Source organism: Muscardinus avellanarius (assembly GCF_963383645.1).
Source record: "Muscardinus avellanarius genome assembly, chromosome: 1".
Lineage (NCBI taxonomy): Eukaryota > Metazoa > Chordata > Mammalia > Rodentia > Gliridae > Muscardinus > Muscardinus avellanarius.
The window spans coordinates 145851441-145870633 of NC_137786.1; the positions used below are offsets into that span (position 1 = coordinate 145851441).

Here is a 19193-nt window from a genome sequence, read left to right on the forward strand (position 1 = left end):
TGAAATTCTTTCTTCATTGCCTCCCAGCTTCCACTCTTGTTTTGGTTAGGCTGAAGCCAATCTGATTCCTGATCTTGTTTTATGTGACCTGTTCTTTCTCTCTGGAAGTTGGCAGGAACATCCAGTGTTCTGAAGTTTCATGGTGATGCGCCTTTGCCTGGGTCTACTTTCATCTGTTGTGCTGGGCCTTTTCACTCTAAAAACTTAGGTCCCTAAATTTTGAATTATTTTATTGCTTCACTGATAATTTCTCCATTGTATTTTTCCATTCTTTCTGTATGGAATTCCAGGTACCTTTTGAACTAGCTCTCTATTTAAAAAAATCCTTTTTTTCCTATTTTCTATCTCTGTCTTTCTGTCCTACTTTTTGGGAGAGATTCCCAACCTTTTTTTTCTATGGTGCTTTCAAAGGCTCTGTTGTTCTCAGAATATTCTTTTTATTTTCTTTTTAAGTATCTTATTTCTCTTTCATGACTGAAAATTTTCCTTATTATCTAAGTAAATTAAAGACTTTTTGTTTGTTTGTTTTGAATACTCCTTTATCAAGTTTTTGTTTTCCCCTTGCAGCTTCCTGTTTGTTTTGGTCTCTCAGTTCCACATTCCATTTTATAATCTTTCTTGTAATTTGTGTGTGTGTGTGTGTGTGTGTGTGTGTGTGTGTGTGTGGTACTGGAGTTCCTGGAAACCCATCTACCTCTGGGCTATACTCCCAGACCTATTTTATATTTTTATTTGGAAACAGGGTTCCAAATAAAAACAGGTTCGAAGCGGCTGGCTTCGAACCTGCGCGATCCTCCTGTCTCCGCCTCTTAAGCACGGGGATTACAAGCGTGCGCCACCACACCTGGCTTCTTGTAATCTTTTGCGGAGACCTAAGGCATCAGAGGCTAGATCACTTAGTTGGGGAAATGCTAATGCTGGCTGGCATCATTTAAGATTCTCCTCTTGGCCTGGTCAGATTTACCAGAAATGACTCCCCCAAGGTTCTGTCTGAAGGGTGAAGGCTCAGCTGCCAGCACTCTGGGCTGAGTGGGGGAAGAGGGCAGAGGGTTAGCCAGTTTTCATATCCATCATGGATGCATTCACTTAAAGTCCTTATTTTTATCAAGGGACACCAACCTCAATATGCCTGCTGCTTTCATTCAAAGACTCAAATTCTACTTTTTTTTTTTTTTTTTTTCTTTTGCCAACATGGGGGAAGAAGTCATTTGGTGTGTGGAGTAGGGAAAGGGAGGTGAGGATCCAATCTTTCTTAAACAGATTAACAATCAATGATCCATATTTCAGCATTCTTACTTCCAGAAGTATCTGGCACCACCATTTCCTGAGGCTTTAAAGGATTCAGTGGAATGTATTGGGTTAGTTTGGGCATTATCTTAGAAGTCTTTTTTTTTTTTTTTTTTTTCTGTGCTAGAGATTGAACTCAGGGCCTCATGCATACTAAGCATGCATTCTATCACTAAACTACACCCCCATCCCCAGGAGCGAGTTATCTTGAATTTGTTAATTCATTTACCATACCCCAACTGCTTTCCTGCTTCCAAAATTTTGTTACTATATCTCCTTATTTGAGGGTTTATTTATTTTACTTTTTCTTTTGTGGTACTGGGGATAGAACCCAGGGGCATTCTACCTTTGAGCTCCAGCCACAGCCGTATTTTTTTAATTCTTTATTTTGAAACAGGGTCTCACTCAAGTTGAGAGAGCCTCACTAAGTAGCTGAGGTTGACAGTGAACCTGTGATCTTCCTGTCTCAGCCTCCTAAGCACTGGATTACAGTCATGCACTACCATGACTGGCTGGGTTTATGACTTAAAAAAAGTTACTGCCATTTTAGGAGTTGCAGGGGAAAAAAAAGCTAAAAGGGATATAGGAATGTAGACTGCTGACTTTATTTAGAAGCCACTTCTAGCAGGGTGTGGTAGCATATGCCTGGAATCCCTGAACTTGGGAGGATGAGACAGGAGGATTGCAGGTTCAACAATAGCCTCAACAACTTAGTGAGACTCTGTTTCAAAATAAAAAATAAAAAGTGCTGCATGTGTAGGCTGGAGGTGGGATTCCCCTGGGATCAATTCCCAGTATCACATACACACTCACAAAAATCCACTTTTTTCTATTGTTATTGTTTCCTATTGTTTTTCATGTATGAAGAAATAGTTTTCAGGATAGAAACTGCACAGCATGCCATTAAAACTCACGTCCACTCTAACAAGAAGTCTGGAATAGTAGGAAGAACACTGAACACAAGGTTAAGAGAACAGGGCCCTTGTGTAAACCATCAAGCTCTAAGGCCTTGGAGAGGTCAAAGGCTGTCTGAACATTAATTACATTATATAAAAAACGAAGAGCTGGGCATGATGGCACACACCTGTAATCCTGGTACTTGGTAGGCTGAGACAGAAAGATTGTAGGTTCAAAGCCAGCTTCAGCAACTTAGTGAGACTGTCAGCAACCTAGCGAGACCCTGTTTCAAAATAAAAATAAAAATAGGGTCAAGGATGTAGCTCAGAGGTAGAATGTCCCTGAGATCAATCCTCAGCAACACACACACACACACACACACACACACACACACACAAACACACACACACACACACACGAGAAACTTTTGGATCAGATCATCTCTCTGTTCCTTTTCAATCCTATGGCCATAGTTAGCTATCTACCAAAAATGGTCAGAATGCTGACCACAGCACGGCTGATCTCTGTATTTCTTTTGATGTGTCTTTTCCTCCTCATTTTCTTGGACCTTGTTTTTAAATCTCTAATTTTCCTCACTTCTACTCTTTTTGTGTGTGTGTGGTACTGGGGATGGAACCCAGAAGCATTATACCCCCAAGCTTCACCCCCAGCCCTATTTTTTATTCTTTATTTTGAAACAGGGTCTCATTGAGTTGCAAAGGGCCTCACTAAGTAGCTGAGGCTGGCCAAGAACCGTGATCCTCCTGTCTCAACCTCCCAAATGCTGGGATTACAAGCGTGTGCCACCACGCCCAGCTACTTCACTTCCTAATAATTCTCTGCCATGTGCTTGTGTGTGTGTGTGTGTGTGTGTGTGTGTGTGTGTGTGGTACTGGGGATTGAACCCAGGGGCATTCTACCTCCAAGATACACCCCCAGCCCTATTTTTTATTCTTTATTTTGAAACAGGGTCTCACTAAATTACAGAGGGCCTCACTAAGTAGTAGCTGAGGCTGGCCATGAACCTGTGATTCTCCTGTCTCATCCTCCCAAGTCCTAGAATTACAACCATGCACCACCACACCGGGCAAGTTTTGTTTTGTTTTGAAGCAGGGTTTTACTACATTGCTGAGGGTCCTGTTACGGTGCTGAGGCTGTCCCCATCTCAGCCTCCCAAGTACTGAGATTATAGGCATGTACCACCATGCCCAAGTCCTACACAGTTTCTTTAACATATCGATTCCAAAAGTGCATTTTGAAGAACAGTAGTACTGCAAAATGTTCTCTGTTAAGGGAAACACCATATCTACCTTGGAGGTTTATAATGTGCACTAGTACAATAAAAGCTTGGAAACGGTTTAGGGGTATAGCTCAGTGGTATGGCACTTGTCTACTATGCAAAAGACCCTCGGTCACTGCAATACCTGTATGGGTGGGTGGGGTGAAGAGGGACCTCTGAGAAGTCCTACAGTGACCTTGTAGTTGCAAAAGTATTAGATCAAGAAATCCTTTTCTCAAATGATACCTATTAACATCATTTTGAAAAATGTTGGCTCAAAATGATAGGCAACGTTTTTAATTTGAGAATCTATAATCTTTCTTTACAATGCTTTTTGTGGTACTGGGGATTGAAATCAGGGGCATTCTACCTCTGAGCTAAATTTCCAGCCCTGTTTTATTCTTTCTTTTGAAACAGGGTCTCACTAAATTGTGGAGGGCCTCACAAATTGCTGGGGCTGTCCCAAAACTTGCAAGTACTGGGACTACAAGCCTTGGCCACCTTGCCTGGCTCCTGACTCCCTTTTGTAATATTCTTTTTTGATTTCCTCTCAGAGAAGAGGTTTCAGTTTGGGCCATTCACTTTTCTTTTGTGTGTCTGTGGCAAGAATCTGTTATTAAGACTATCCTTCAGCCTTATCTATTTGAGGCCAAATCACACTAAGCCAGGTGAAAAGAAAATAGATTTGGAGAGGCTAAAAAATCAGAAGAAAACCCACTTTTTACATTTCAGATAGAGGAGGATAATTTAAAAGAAGATTATGACCAATCATACAAAAAGCAGGAAAAAAATGGGCAGAGAGAAGGCTCACTTTTTGTCAAGAAAAGTCACTGAAGACCTTTTGGACATGCCTTTATAGAGACCTCACTCAAGTGACTTCTGATACGCTTGTCTAAGAGAAAGGTTTCCATTTCTTTATCTCCATATCTTTTAGCATTGATGTGTGTATAGGGGGAGGTAGGACTGGGGACTGAACCTGGGGGCATTCTACCCCTGGGCTACACCCCCAGCCCTTTTTATTTCTTATTTTGAAACAGGGTTTCATTAAGTTATCATGTGCTGACCTTGAACCTGCCATCCTCCTATCTCAGCTTCCCAAGTAATAGGGCTTAATTGAGATATTTTGGTGATTTTCTTATATCTTAATTATCCATATCAGTGGACTGTCTTAAAGACTTACTCCAATAGTATGATCATTTGACTTAGCAAGGTGTTCCTAGATTAAAAATCAGTCATTACCAGAAGAAGAAAAATAGAATAATTACTGTATTTCAAGAATGTTTAGATCTGGGCATGGGATGGATGCTTGTAATTCCAGTACTTGGAAGGCCGAGACAGGAGGATTCGAGGTTCACAGCCACCCTCAGCTACTTAGTGAGGCTCTCTGCAACTTAGTGAGACCCTGTTTCAAAAATATAAGCCAGGCGTAGTGGCACACATTTGTAATCCCAGCATTTGGGAGACTGAGATAGGAGGATCACAGTCTTTTTTTGGTGGGGTGGTACTGGGGGTGGAACCCAGAGGCTTTCTACCTTCGGCCTATACTCCCAGACCTTTTTTATATTTTATTTGGAAACAGGGTCTCACTAAGTTGCTGAAAGCCTCACTAAGTAGCTGAGGCTGGCTTTGAACCTGTGCGATCCTCCTGTCTCAGCCTCCCAAGCGCGGGGATTACAAGCATGCGCCACCATGCCCGGCCAGGAGGTTCACAGTTTGAGGACAGCTGTAGCTACTTGTGTACTCACAAGGCGAGCGCTTTGCCAGTGAGCTACATCCCAGCCCCAAGTATAGGCTTTGTAGGTATTTTGTTTTGGAAAGAATTAATACATCTTACTGAAGTTTTATCTGATGTTTCCTGGCATATGTGTTTGTGTGTACCTCAAAAATCACTTGAGGAGAGCTGGACATGGTTGCGCATGCTTGTAATCTCAGTACTTGGGAGGCTGAGACAGGAGGACTTGGGTTCACGGCCAGCTTCAGCTATTCATGGCCAGCCTCAGCAGCAAGGCCCTCCTCAACTTCGTGAGACCCTGTTTCAAAATAAAGAATAAAAAATAGGGCTGGGGATATAGCTCAGAGGTAGACTGCTCCTGGGTTCCATCCCCAGTACTGCAAAAAAAAAAAAAAAAAAAAAAAAAAATCAATCTGTAACCCCAGCAATGTCTGGGCAACTTAGTTAGACCTTGTTTCCAAATAAAAAATAAAAAAGGGCTGAAGATGTTGCTCAGTGATAGAGTGCCCCTGGGTTCAATTTCTAGGACCATTAAATAAATAAATAGCTCCTGTTTTTCATTCTCTCTCTCTCTCTCTCTCTCTCTCTCTCTCTCTCTCTCTCATTTCTGGGGATTGAACCCAGGGTGATTCTACCTCCAAGCTACACTCTCAGACCTATTTTATTTTATTTTTTTAAATTTTGAAACAGGGTCTTGCTAGGTTGATGAGTCTCACTATTTGTTGAGGCTGTTCTGTAATCAATCCTCCTGTCTCAGCCTCCCAAGTATTGGGATTACAGGTGTGTGCTACCACATCTGGCTTAAAAAAAAAACAAAACCAACTTTTTTTTGTTTTGTGGTACTGGGGTTCCTGGAAACCCTTCTACCTCCGGGCTACACTCCCAGACTTCTGTTTTTTATAATTTTATTTGGAAACAGGGTCTCTTAAGCCAGCGAGGCTGGCTTCGAACCTGTGCGATCCTCCTGTCTCCGCCTCGCAAGAGCAGGGATTACAAGTGTGTGCCACCACGCCTGGCTACTGCAGGTTTTTTTAGAGCTTTTTTTTTTTTTGTGGTACTGGGGTTCCTGGAAGCCCTTCTATCTCCAGGCTACACTCCCAGACCTATTTTTACATTTTTATTTGGAAACAGGGTCTCCTAAGCCAGCATGCGCGGCTAGCTTCGAACCTGCGCGATCCTCCTGTCTCTGCCTCCCAAGCGCGGGGATTACAAGCATGTGCCACCACGCCCGGCTTTTTAGAGCTTTTGACATGAATTTTTAAGGAAATGTTATTAAATGGAGAAATTTCTAAACTTATATGATTTATTTATTTATTGTGTGTGTAGTGCTGGGGATTGAACCCAGAGGCACTCTACCTCCAGGCTATGCCCCAGCCCAACTTTATTTCTTTCTTTGGTGGTACTGGGGTTCCTGGAAACCCTTCTACCTCCGGGCTACACTCCCAGACTTCTGTTTTTTATATTTTTATTTGGAAACAGGGTCTCTTAAGCCAGCGAGGCTGGCTTTGAACCTGTGCGATCCTCCTGTCTTGGCCTCCCAAGAGCAGGGATTACAAGCGTGCGCCACCACGCCCGGCCAATTTTATTTATTTATTTTTTTGAAACGTCTTGCTAAGTTGATATGAGCCTCACTGAATTCCTGAGGCTAGCCTTGAAACTGCAATCCTCCTTATTTCAGCCTCCCAAGTACTAGGATTACAGTACAGGCATACAACTGGGGATTGAACCCAGAAGAATCCCACCTCCATAGGCCCCCAGCCCCCCAATTTTTTTTTTTTTTTGGAAACAGGGTCTAAGTTTCTGAGAGCCTCACTATGTTGCTAAGGTTGGCTTTGAACCTGCGATCCTCCAGTCTCAGCTTGCCAAGTACTGCAATTAGAAATGTGGGCTATCATGCCCAGCTTTAGAAATAAAAAAAAATAACATTGGATGAGTGTTCTGCAGAACATATCTTGAAAGCACTGCAAGGAGTGGGATATTGTTCTCTGGACTTTATAGCCAATGGCTATAATCCTAACACCTCAAAAGCCAGACAATGTGTATGTCGTGGGCCACAACACCTGGCTAAAATTCTCCCGCTTTGATCATTAAAAAGTATAAAAAGGGCCGGGCGTGGTGGCGCACACTTCTAATCCCAGAATTTGGGAGGCTGAGATAGCCTCAGCTACTTAGTGAGGCCTCTTGCAACTCAGTGAGACCTTGTTTTAAAATAAAGAATAGCCGGGCGTGGTGGTGCACGCTTGTAATCCCCGCGCTTGGGAGGCGGAGACAGGAGGATCGCGCAGGTTCAAAGCCAGCTGCGCTGGCTTAAAAGACCCTGTTTCCAAATAAAAATATAAAAATAGGTCTGGGAGTGTAGCCCGGAGAAGGTTTCCAGGAACCCCAGTACCACCAAAAAAAAAAAAAAAAAGAAGAATAAAAATTAGGCCTGGGGGTGTAGCTCAAAGGTAGAATGTCCCTGGGTTCCATCCCCAGTACCTAAAAAAAAAAAAAAAAAAAAAAAAATTATATATATATATATGTTGCACACTTGTAATCCCAGTACTTGGGAGCCTGGAACAAGAGGATCACAGCTTCATAGCCAGCCTCAACTACTTAATGAGGTCTTCCACAACTTGTGAGACTCTGTTTCAAAATAAAAAATAAAATAGGGCTGGGGTGTAGCTCAGAGGTAGGATGCCGCTGGATTCAATCCCTATTAACACACACAGACACACAGAATAAAAAATAAATAAATAAGACTTCCGGGAAGATGGCGACCGAGAAAAGCGGGGCTTAAGAGCCCCGCTAACAACCAATCTCCATTACCACAAAATCAGCGCCTTTCATAGCCAGAAAACACCATCACCAGAGAAACAAAAAAATCACCAGGCTCCAGAGAGAAAGCGGACTGAGAACAGAGCTCAGAGCCACAGAGGAGATACACCGGCCTCACGCCCGAGGACGCGGCAGCAGCGCCATACTGCCGGCAGCAGCGGCGAGTTCACTGGACGGCTACAGCAAGCCGAGGTGAGCCGCTGCGGAACAGCCAGGCGGGATTTTTCAGCGCAGGGAGCATCTAAAGCTCCCAGTGGCTGAGCTCAGCACACACTGCAGGGACTCAGAGTGGAACTCAAAACCAAGAAGAAATATGCCAGCCTCACGGCCGAGGGCGTAGCAGCGGCGCCATATTGCCACCGGCGGCAGCAGCAGCGAATTCACCGAGTCCAGTACAGCTACATCTGTGTACTCAAGAACAGTGAGTCAAACTGTGGACCACAGAGGAGAAATCCCAGTACTGTACTCACTGGGACTTGACCCAGTGGGGGAGTGGCGGTGGCAGAGATATCACACCATAGGAGAACGTGCAACCTGGCACCCCCCCATAGTTTAAAGCAGCCTCTATTGACTCCCTGCGCCGGAGACTATGTGATACAACCCAGTAAAGGAGTAGTGGGGTCTGAGATACTACAGACTTGAGATCCAGACCACCTTAAGTGAAGTTGTAGTGACCTAAGGGAAGAACCCAGAGAAGGCACAAACTTCCGAAATCATGGGAAAGAGGAATAACACTGGAGCAATGAATGCCCACAACCCCACAATATCAGAACCCGATAAAACAGAAAATCAGAGATTTCTAGAAGATCAAATCAGGAAAATAACTGTAGAAATAATAGAGGTGCTTCAAAAAGAACTCAGAGAGAGCCAAAAAGAGATAAAGGATGCAATTAATGAAGTAAAGGCCTCAATTCAAAGCACAAACAACCGATTAGAACACATGGAGAACAGAATCTCGCTCTTAGAAGATGATAATTCCAAAAATGAACGCATAGTTTCTAATCTAGAAAAAAATATCCGACAGCGGGAATCTGATATTGAAGAAATATGGGCCCATTGTAAGAGAGCTAACCTAAGAATAATTGGAATAGAGGAGGGAAAAGAAAGTGAAACCAAAGGGATCAACAATCTCTTCAAGGAAGTAATAGCAGAAAATTTTCCAAACATAGAGCAAGAGGTTGATACACAGATCCAGGAAACTTATAGAACTCCCTTTAGACAGGATCAGAGAAGAGGATCCCCACGCCACATAATTGTCAAAATGACCAATGTGGAAGCCAAGCAGAGAATCTTAAAGGCAACAAAAACAAAGGGCCAAGTGACATTCAGAGGCAAACCTATTAGAATCACTCCAGACTTCCCCAACCAAGTCATGAGAGCCAGAAGGGCTTGGAGTAACATATTCCAAACTCTGAAAGAAAACAACTTCCAGCCCAAAATTTTCTACCCAGCAAAACTTTCTATCAAATTAGATGGAAAAATAAGAAGCTTCCATGAGAAACAGAAACTGAAGGAATTTATGTCTTCAAAACCAGCACTAGAGAAAATACTCAAAGAGATTAACTACAAAGAAAAAATAGGTAACACACACCAGAACCAGAGAAACAAGATTCTCCATCCAACAGACAACTAAGATTGGTTATCTGTGGAGATTCATTATTTATGTTAGTCTTTTACCTATCTCTAAATTGTATTGTTTGCCTTTATTGTTGTTAATTTTTAGGATTTCTAGTTGGAATATTAATATACCTTCAGATATAGCATTTGGAAATATTTTATCCAATTCTATTAGTAACTTTTAACTCTGTTTACATTGTCTTTGGATATACAATTTTTTTTTATTTTTTAGGGAGTTTGTATACTCTTCTGTTGCCTGTGCCATTGAAATCATATCCAAGAAATCACTGCCAATTTCAATGTTGTGAGGTTTTATGACCCAGATTTTCTTCTAAAAGTTTATAGTCTTAAGATTTATATTTAGGTCTTTTATCTATTTTGAGTTAATACTTGTATATGGGATTAGGTAAAGGTTCAATTTTATTCTTTTCCATGTAATTATTATGTTTCAACAATATTTAGTTAAAAGATTATTATTCCCACCACCAAATGTTCGTGGAAACCTTGTCAAAAATAACTTGATAATATAGGGAAGAATTTAGCTCTAGGCTTGTATTTAACTCCAATGGTTTATATATCTGCCTTTAGAACAGTACTACACTGTTTCAATTATTGTAGCTTTATATGGTTTGAAATCAGAAAGTATATATCTTCTAGCTTTGTTCTTTTTCAAGATCGTTTTGGGTATCTAGAGTCCATATTCAATATTAGGATAGATTTTTTCCTGAAAAATAAATATATAAATATATGATAGTTTCATCTAAAAAAAATAGAAAAAAATATTCTCTGGTAAGAAAGAAAGTAAAAAGAAATATTGAAATGTTATCTTTAAGTCATCAAAAGCTTGGTATCAGACAAATGAAACTGTTATGTGAGATTATCATTTTTAATTTTGGATAAATTGCTATAATACTAGATGTCAACCACTAAACCAAGCATGGGAGGGAGGGATGGGGAGAGAATGGGGTGGGGATCGGGTGGGGGCTGACTGGGCGATGTGTGTATGTATGTCTACAAAAGTTTGTATCCCACTATGATGTATGAATACAGTGCACCAATAAAAATAAATAAATAAATAAATAAATAAAAGTGCTACACACCTGTAATCCCAATGATTCAGGAGCCTGAGGCAGAAGGATTGCAAGTTAGAGGACAGCTTAGGCAATTTAGCAAGACCTTGTCTCAAAATAAAAATAAAAAGTGATGGGGATCAGCTCAGTGGTAGAGTATTCCTGGACTCAAACTCCAGTACTAGGGGGACAGTTATAAAAAATGGTGATTGCTAGTTGTCACCCGATAACAATAATACCAAATTCATCTCTCCTACCTCTTAGGCACAAGGCAGACCAGTCTGTGTGGCCTTGTAACTGAGTTCTCCCCAGGGACTGAGCCTAAGCATCTGTACTATGTTGCCTTCATTTGCTTAAAAAGAACATTGCTTGGTTTAGATCTCTTTTCCTTCCCACTGTGCTGACACACAGTGTACTTGCAGCTCAATTTTTGTGTAACACAAATAATGGAAATGTCCCAGGGATGGTAGGAAACTAAGAGTCCAGAATAATAATCTGGAACAGAACCACTTCACCAACTTGGACCACTCATCTTGAGGTTATTACACACAAGAGAAATAAACTTTCATCTTTTTTTTTTTTCTTTTTCAGTACTGGGGATGGGCATTCTATCTCTGAGCGACAACCCCAGCCCTATTTTTTATTCTTTATTTGAAACAGGGTCTCACTGAGTTGCAAAAGGCCTCATTAAATAGCTAAGGCTGGCTGTGAACCGCCATCCTCCTGTCTCAGCATCCCAAATGCTGGGATTACAAGCATGTATCACCATGCCCGGCTATAAACTTATAAACTTTCTCTCTCTCTCTCTCTCTCTCTCTCTCTCTCTCTCTCTCTCTCTGTATTGGGGGTGGGACCCAGAGGTTTCTATCTCTGGGCTATAATCCCAGACCTATTTTATATTTTATTTGAAAACAGGGTCTCAGTAAGTTGCTGAGAGCCTCACTAAGTAGCAGAGGCTGGCTTCGAACCTGTGTGAGCCTCCTGTCCTCCGAAGCGCAGGGATTACAAGCGTGTGCCACCATGCCCGGCTTTATAAACTTCTATCTTTAACGAAGGCCCTGTAATTCTGAGTTTCTTTAATATAGAAATTGGATATTTTCCTCACTAAAACATAGTGTTAACAATAAAAACTTAACACCTGAGGGTTATTTTACAGTTTACAGTATGCTCACAATATACAATACTTTTCTAAACTTTTTTCACTTTAACTTTGTTCCTTTTCATGTTATGCAACTAGCTGCCATTTACTAGAATATGTTAATCTAAAACACTAAAAACTAAGGTTAATTAGGATCATGATCATCAGATTACTATTGTATAGTTCTGTAGCATATTTGTTTATGTGTTCAAGCTACTCCATAAGCTTCTAACACAGGTTCCTTATAATGGGACGTGATGGCACATGCTTGTCTGAGTAGTTAGGAAACTGAGACAGGAGGATTGCAGGTTTAAGGTAGCCTCAACAACTTAGTGAGGACCTCTGCAATTTAGTGAGACCCTGTTTCCAAATAATAAAATAAAAAGGGCTAAACCTGGCATGGTGGTACATGCCTATAATCACAGTACCTGGGAGGCTGAGACAGGAGGATCTCAGGTTCAAGGACAGCTTCAACAAACAGCCATACTATTGTCAACCTAATTAGACTTTGTTTCAAAATAAAAATAAAATTGGGCTGGGGGTATATCTTGGAGGTAGAATGCCCCTGGTTTCAATCCTCAGTACTCCCAAAAAAGTTCCTTTTGTTAGTTTATGACTAATCACCAATAAACCTTCAGCTACAATATTTCCCACAAATTCCTCATGGTATGAGTATGAATAATGATGGAAATATATCTTCAAGTACCATCTTGAAGATATGAGGATGTCTATTATTCAAAATATATCTGTAGCCAGGTGTGGTGGCGCATGCTTGTAATCCCCGCGCTTGGGAGGTGGAGACAGGAGGATCGCGCTGGTTCGGAGCCAGCCGCGCTGGCTTTAGAGACACTGTTTCCATATAAAAAAATATAAAATAGGTGTCTGGGAGTACTGCCCGGAGGTAGAAGGGCTTCCAGGAACCCCAGTACCACCAAACAAACAAACAAACAAAATATATCTGTATTTTCTAGAAGATATAGAATGATTTAAAAGTAATCTTTATTTTTGTGGTACTGGGGGTTGAATCCAGGGGTATTCTAACTCTGAGATACACTCTCAGACCTATTTTATTTTTTATTTTGAAACAGGTCTTGCTAGGTTACTTAGAGTCTCACTACTTGTTGAGGCTGTCCTCAATCTTGTGATCCTCCTATCTCAGCTTTCCAAGTACTAGGATTACAGGAGTGTAACAATATGCTTAACAGATAATCATTTTAAATGTAATTTTATAGCAAAACATTCTGCTAAATGATAGAAAAGTGAACATTTGAAGGTGGCTTCTGAAATACATATGTATTTGTGAATATATCTTTGGTAAAGAGCCAAACAAAAATAACATATGACTCACTGTCAGGAAATATTCCCTGTCCTTGCATTATTATGTATGTGATTATATATATATATATATATATATATATATATATATATATAGTGTGTGTGTGTGTGTGTGTGTGTGTGTGTGTGTGTGTGTGTACTGGGATGGAACCCAGGGACATTCTACTTCTGAGCTATACTCCAGCCCTATTTTATTCTCTTTATTTTGAAACAAAGTCTTACTAAGTTGTAGAGGGCCTAAGTTGCTGAGGCTGTTCTTGAACCTGGAATTCTCCTGTCTCAGCCTTCCAAATACTGGAATTACAAGTGTGTGCCATCATTACCAGCTTATATGTGGTTTTAATAATGCATAAAAATGAATTACTATTCACATTCTTCTCAGAGGTTTTGTTTATTTAATTTAGTACTGAGGATTGGACCCAGAGGCATTCTACCTCCAAGTTATATCCCAGCCCAATTTTATGTCTTATTTGGAAACAGGCTCTCGGTGAGTTTTGGAGGGGCTCACTAAGCTGCTGAGGCTGACTGTGAACCTGTGATTCTCCTGTCTCAGCCTCCCAAGTCCTAGGATTATAAGCGTGTGCCACCATACCTGTCCTCAAAGCCATTAAAAATAATCATATATTTAGCAGAAAGGTCTTTAAAGTAGGGCAAATTAATTATCCTTTGCTTTCTTGTCAAAAAGTTGAAGAGCTACTGGTAAGCAAAGAGTTTTACTGTTCTTATGGCTGCAATTCTCAGCAGTTGCTAGAAGTTTAAGGCATTGCAGATTATGTTTTTTTACTAGACTATTTCCTTCCTTCCTTTCTTTCTTTCTTTTTGTGGTACTGGGGACTGTACCCAGAAGCATTCCACCTCTGAGCTATTTATTTATTGGTGGCACTGGGGATGGAATCCTTCTACCTCCAGGCTACACTCCCAGACCATTTTATATTTTTTATTTGGTAACAGGGTCTCTTAAGCCAGTGAGGTTGGCTTCAAACCTGCGCGATCCTCCTGTCTCCACTTCCCAAGCGCGGGGATTACAAGCGTGTGCCACCATACCCAGCTCCGGCCTTATTTTATTTTTTGTTTTTGAAACAGGGTCTTGCTAGGTTGCTAAAAGTCTCATTAATTTGCTGAGGATGGTTTCAAACTTGTCATCCTTCTGTTTTAGCCTTCCAAATACTGGGATTACAGGCATGTGCCACCACACTGGGCTACAATTCACTTTAGAGGGTAGAGTAAGAACTACTAGTAATGCTTGGCATGGTGGTATATGTATGTAATTCCAGTACATGGGAGGCTGAGACAGGAGGATCCGGGTTTGTGGCCAGCCGCAGCTACTCAGTGAGACCCTCCATAACTTAGTGAGCCCGTTTCAAAATAAGAAAAAAAATAAGGCTGGGGTTGTAGCTTGGAGGTAGGATGCTCCTGGGTCCAGTCCCCCATATGGCGCGCGCGCACACACACACACACACACACACACACACACACACAGTCAACTTTCTTCTGACTCTGAAATATCTTTAAGTTCATTTCTTTCTTTTTTTATTTGCTATACTGAAGATTGAACCCAGGGCCATTCCACCTCTGAGTTACACCCCCAACCCTATTTTGTATTCTTTATTTGGAAACAGGGTCACAGTTGCAGAGGGCTTTAATATATAGATGAGGCTGGCCCCGAACCTGTGATCCTCCTGTCTCAGCCTCCCCAAGTACTGAGATTACAAGTGTGCGCAACCATGCCTGTCTTCCAAGTTCATTTCTAATTGAGAACACAAGTGAAAGAATTTGCAGTCAACCTGAGAGTGGTAAAAATAGGTCAGTATTATGATCTTGAAGATCATAATGATACCTTTATTTTACAGATGAGAAATGAGACATTTGAAAAACTATTTTAATTAAAGGAGTCTTTCTTGAAAAGGAGAATAACTTTCTTCATGGAAACCTAAGTATTGTATAAATCAAATCAATATGCTTTAACACTTCTCAGAAAGCTGGCCTTAGCATCTTTCCACTTCATACATAAGAAAACTAATGTATAAGCAAGCCAAGCAGTTCCCTTATTATCTCCATGAATCAGTGTCACAGCTGGGAAGGAAAGCCAAAACTTTGAATGTTGGACAATCTCACAGATGTAGGCTGATCTCATCCGTAATGGTTTCTGGCTGGGGTCAAGGGGACGCCATGTTTGGGAAGTTCCCTCACGGAGCACTGTATTTCTCAAGCTGAATACTTGCTGAGGAATGCATAAATTTTGCTTATATTAGTTCCAATTGATAATGTGATCTTTAAGAAACAAAACACTCCAACATATCTGCTTCCTTCCCTGCCTCTAAAACAAAGTATTACAAATGTGGTCTACATTTGGTTCGGTCTCAAATACCCAAGAAACGTAATGCAACGTTGATGACTTTTTATTTACACGAGTTGCCTTTATGAGATACTTCTGGTTGCCAGTGAACCTTAGGATGGGACTATTTACTTGGGTTCCTCTTCCTCTGTTATCACGCTGGAACGTAAATAACATTCATAAGTGCAATAAAGGAAAAGTTCTTGACAAAGCTCAATTTCATCCTTTTCCCACCAAAGTAACAACGACTAACTTCTAAAGACGACTCGACTCTAAAAACACACAGACACACACACACACACACACACACACACACACACACCCTCAGCAGAGTCAGTGTTCCTGATGTTGCATCCAGTTGTCCTATAAGCCGTTCCCCTGGGTCATGGCCCAGTATTTTCTGATGACCACATTCGGTGCTGTGAGGTGTTCAAACCATTACCGCATCCATCTCGCATCCATCTCGCAGTGAACCCTGCCCAGTGAGCTCATGCGGTAACCCAGGCCAGAGCTCTGCCTGCGCCAAGCCAGAGCATCTATCGCGAATCTGGGAAGCCTCCTTCGCAGTTCTGCTGGGGCGCCAGGAGGGCAAAACCGCTTGGCCAGGGCAGGAGAAGGGGGCTCTGGTAGGAAGGTGATGGGTTCAGGACGTGGTCGGCGAGGGAAGCCGACTTTGGGGACGAAGGCTGAGACGAGCCAAGGGAAGTCAAAATACCAGCAGGGACAGAAAGAGTTGGGGAAGACAGGGGCGGCGAGGGTGGCCCCGGTTCAGGCGGGAAAGGAGAGACGGAAAGGGGGCGCAGGAAATGGGCGCCAAAAAAAGAAGTGAGAAACTGCGGAGGAGGAAGTCGTCCCTGGAAGAGGAGGGGCAAAGGGGAAGCGAGAATGGAGTGTTTGCACTTTCGAGAGGGAAGGGCCGGGCCTTGGGGCGCGGGCGGGCGGCCCTACCTGAACCGCTCCTGTCCCGCCGTGTCCCAGAGCTGCAGCTTGATCCGCTTGCCCGGCTCGATCTCCAGCAGGCGGGAGAAGAAGTCCACGCCGACGGTGGGGTCGCAGGCGGGGGAGCGCAGCCCCGGGAAGCGGCCCTGGGTGAAGCGGTGCAGGAGGCACGACTTGCCCACCGTGGAGTCCCCGATCACGATGAGGCGGAACTGGTAGATCCAGATGGTCTCCATCGCTCGCGCGCCCCGCCCGCTCCCCGCACCCACCCGCGCCGCGCGGGCAAGTTCGGCGGCGGGAACTGTCCCTTCAGCACCTCCCGGGCGACCGCCCGCCGCCTTCCAGCATATTCCTGCAGCGGCGGCCGCCGCCTGGTCCCGCCCTCTCAGGAGGAGGGGCGGGGCCCGACGGGGCAGGGGCGGGGCCTCGGGCGGGGGCGGGGCCCCGAGCGGGGCGGGTTCTCCGCGCGCAAACTCCCGCCCCCGACCGCCTCCAAGTACACTGGGTGCCCACGGGAAAGTGGGCGTGGCGAAAGGACTTGACAGCGGCAAGAACCAATAAAAACGAAGCAAGCGCCCAACTCCAGGAGGGTCAGCCAATGAAAAGTGAAACTCATTTCTTAGTGGCGTCCAGGCGGGTTTTGTCGGATTAGTATTCTGATTTTGGAAGTGTCCGAGGCCTTATTTGCTTTTGTGCTATTGTTACGTCCCAGTTTCCTGTAGATCAGTGTGTTGCATCCCGGTTTTCTGAAGATCCAAGTTGGCGGCTTCCTGTTGTCTAGCCCTTTTTGCGCTTCACCTCCTTAGGCGTTCTGAAGTAAAGGAGTTGAGAGCTGGATCGAAATAAATTTGCAGTAATAACTGCCCGTTGCTCTCTGCCACCACCATCTCTTCTTCACAGCTTTTGGCATCACAGAAGAATGAGAAGTTTTCCGGTATTCTGCAGGGCTGTCCATTGAGATGCTCATAAAAATTTCCTCTTTGCAATTAGAAAAAAGCCTGCAGAGGGTCTCTTACCTAGTGTCTGGCCAGTGAGCTGATCTAAAGAAAGAACTTGATCTAAAGAAAGTAGGACTGGAATTCCGGTCGGGAACATATTACTTTTTCATGCCTTTCCTCAAATAATAGTGAACTCAAGATTTAGCTTTAAAACATTAAATCAAAATTAAACTGCTTTAAAGTGTATTTACCCAAAGTTTTAAATAGGCTGAGACAGGAGGCGTGTAGCCAGCCTCTGCAACTTAATGAAACCCTATTTTGAAATAAAGACTAAAAAAATAGGTCTGGGGTTGCAGCTTAGAAGTAGAATGCCTCTGAGTTCAATTCCCAGTACTGCAAAATAAATAAATAAATAAATAAATAAATAAATAAATAAATAAATAAATAAATAAAAATTTGTTTAGTTGCTGAGACTGGCCTTGAACCTGTAATCCGAACCTGTAATCCTCCTGTCTCAGTCTCTCAAGTACTCATATCAGGCATGCATCTAATTTTTTTTTTGCACACATCCAACTTTTTCTTGTAATTCATCCTTGTTTGGACAAAGAGGGGTCAATTTTAAGGGTACATTTAAGCCAGGCATGGCGGCCCATGCTTGTAAATTCCAGCATTTGGGAGACTGAGACAGGAGGATCACGGTTCACAGACAGCCTCAGCTACTTAGTGAGGCCCATAGGGCTGGGGGTGTAGGTTGGAGGTAGAATCTCCCTAGGTTTCATCTCCAGTACCGCAAAAAGAAAGAAAGAAAAAAAAAAGAATGCATTTAATTCCTTTCCATTCATGTTTTGGGTCTTTCCCCACAACAGTTGACCTTTATTTCATGCCATTTATACCTCATTTATTTATTTGGTACTTTGGTAATAGGGGAATTTTATTTCTGGGTTACACTCTCAGACCCCTTCTCCTCACTTTTTATTTTGTGTGTGTGGTCTTGGGCATTGAACCCAGGGGCATTCTACCTCTGAGCTATACCTTCAGCCCTATTTTTTTATTCTTTATTTGGAAACAGGGTCTCACTAAGTTGCAGAGGACATCACTAAATAGTTGAGGCTGGCCATGAACTTGCATTCCTCCTGTCTCAGCCTTCCAAGTACTGGGATTACAAACATGCTCCACTAGGCCCGTCTTCTCCCCACTTTTTAAAGTTTTTAATTTTGAAGCAGTCTTAGCTAGACGTGGTGGCCCACACTTGTAATCTCAGAGGGCGAGACAGGAGGTGTGTAGCCAGCCTCTGCAACTTAATGAAACCCTATTTTGAAATAAAGACTAAAAAATAGGTCTGGGGTTGTAGCTTAGAAGTAGAATGCCTCTGAGTTCAATTCCCAGTACTGCAAAAAAAAAAAAAAAAATAGAATTTTGTTTAGTTGCTGAGACTGGCCTTGAACCTGTAATCCTCCTGTCTCAGTCTCTCAAGTACTCATATTACAGGCATGCCCTGTACCTGGCCCACTTATGCCTTAAATCTCTTCCCCTGGAGGCTGAGACAGGAGAATTACAGGTTCTCAGCCAGGGTTATCAATTTAGTGAGGCCATCTGTAACTTAGTGAGGTCTTTTATCAAAATAGAAGAATAAAATAGGGCTGGAGGTGTAGCTCAGAGGTAGAATGCCCCTGGTTTCCATCCCCAGTAAAACACACACACACACACACACACACACACACACACACACACAATCTCCCCTTCTCTTGTTTTTATTCCACAGCCTATAAACATACACAAGTATCTACAAACCTAAAACTAAGCAAGTCA

General features: G+C 42.6%; 1 protein-coding gene across 1 annotated transcript in view; it reads right to left on the minus strand.

Moving 5' to 3' along the window:
• Nucleotides 1-16787, minus strand: part of RAB39A (RAB39A, member RAS oncogene family) — a gene marked incomplete at its 3' end in the record, with an annotated part of 36760 nt that extends 19973 nt beyond the window's left edge. The window contains exon 1 of the mRNA XM_080710239.1: nt 16456-16787. Coding sequence (XP_080566365.1) covers nt 16456-16682 — 227 coding nt within the window. The 5' untranslated portion in view covers nt 16683-16787. The remainder of the gene's footprint in view (nt 1-16455) is intronic.
• Nucleotides 16788-19193: the final 2406 nt, after the last annotated feature.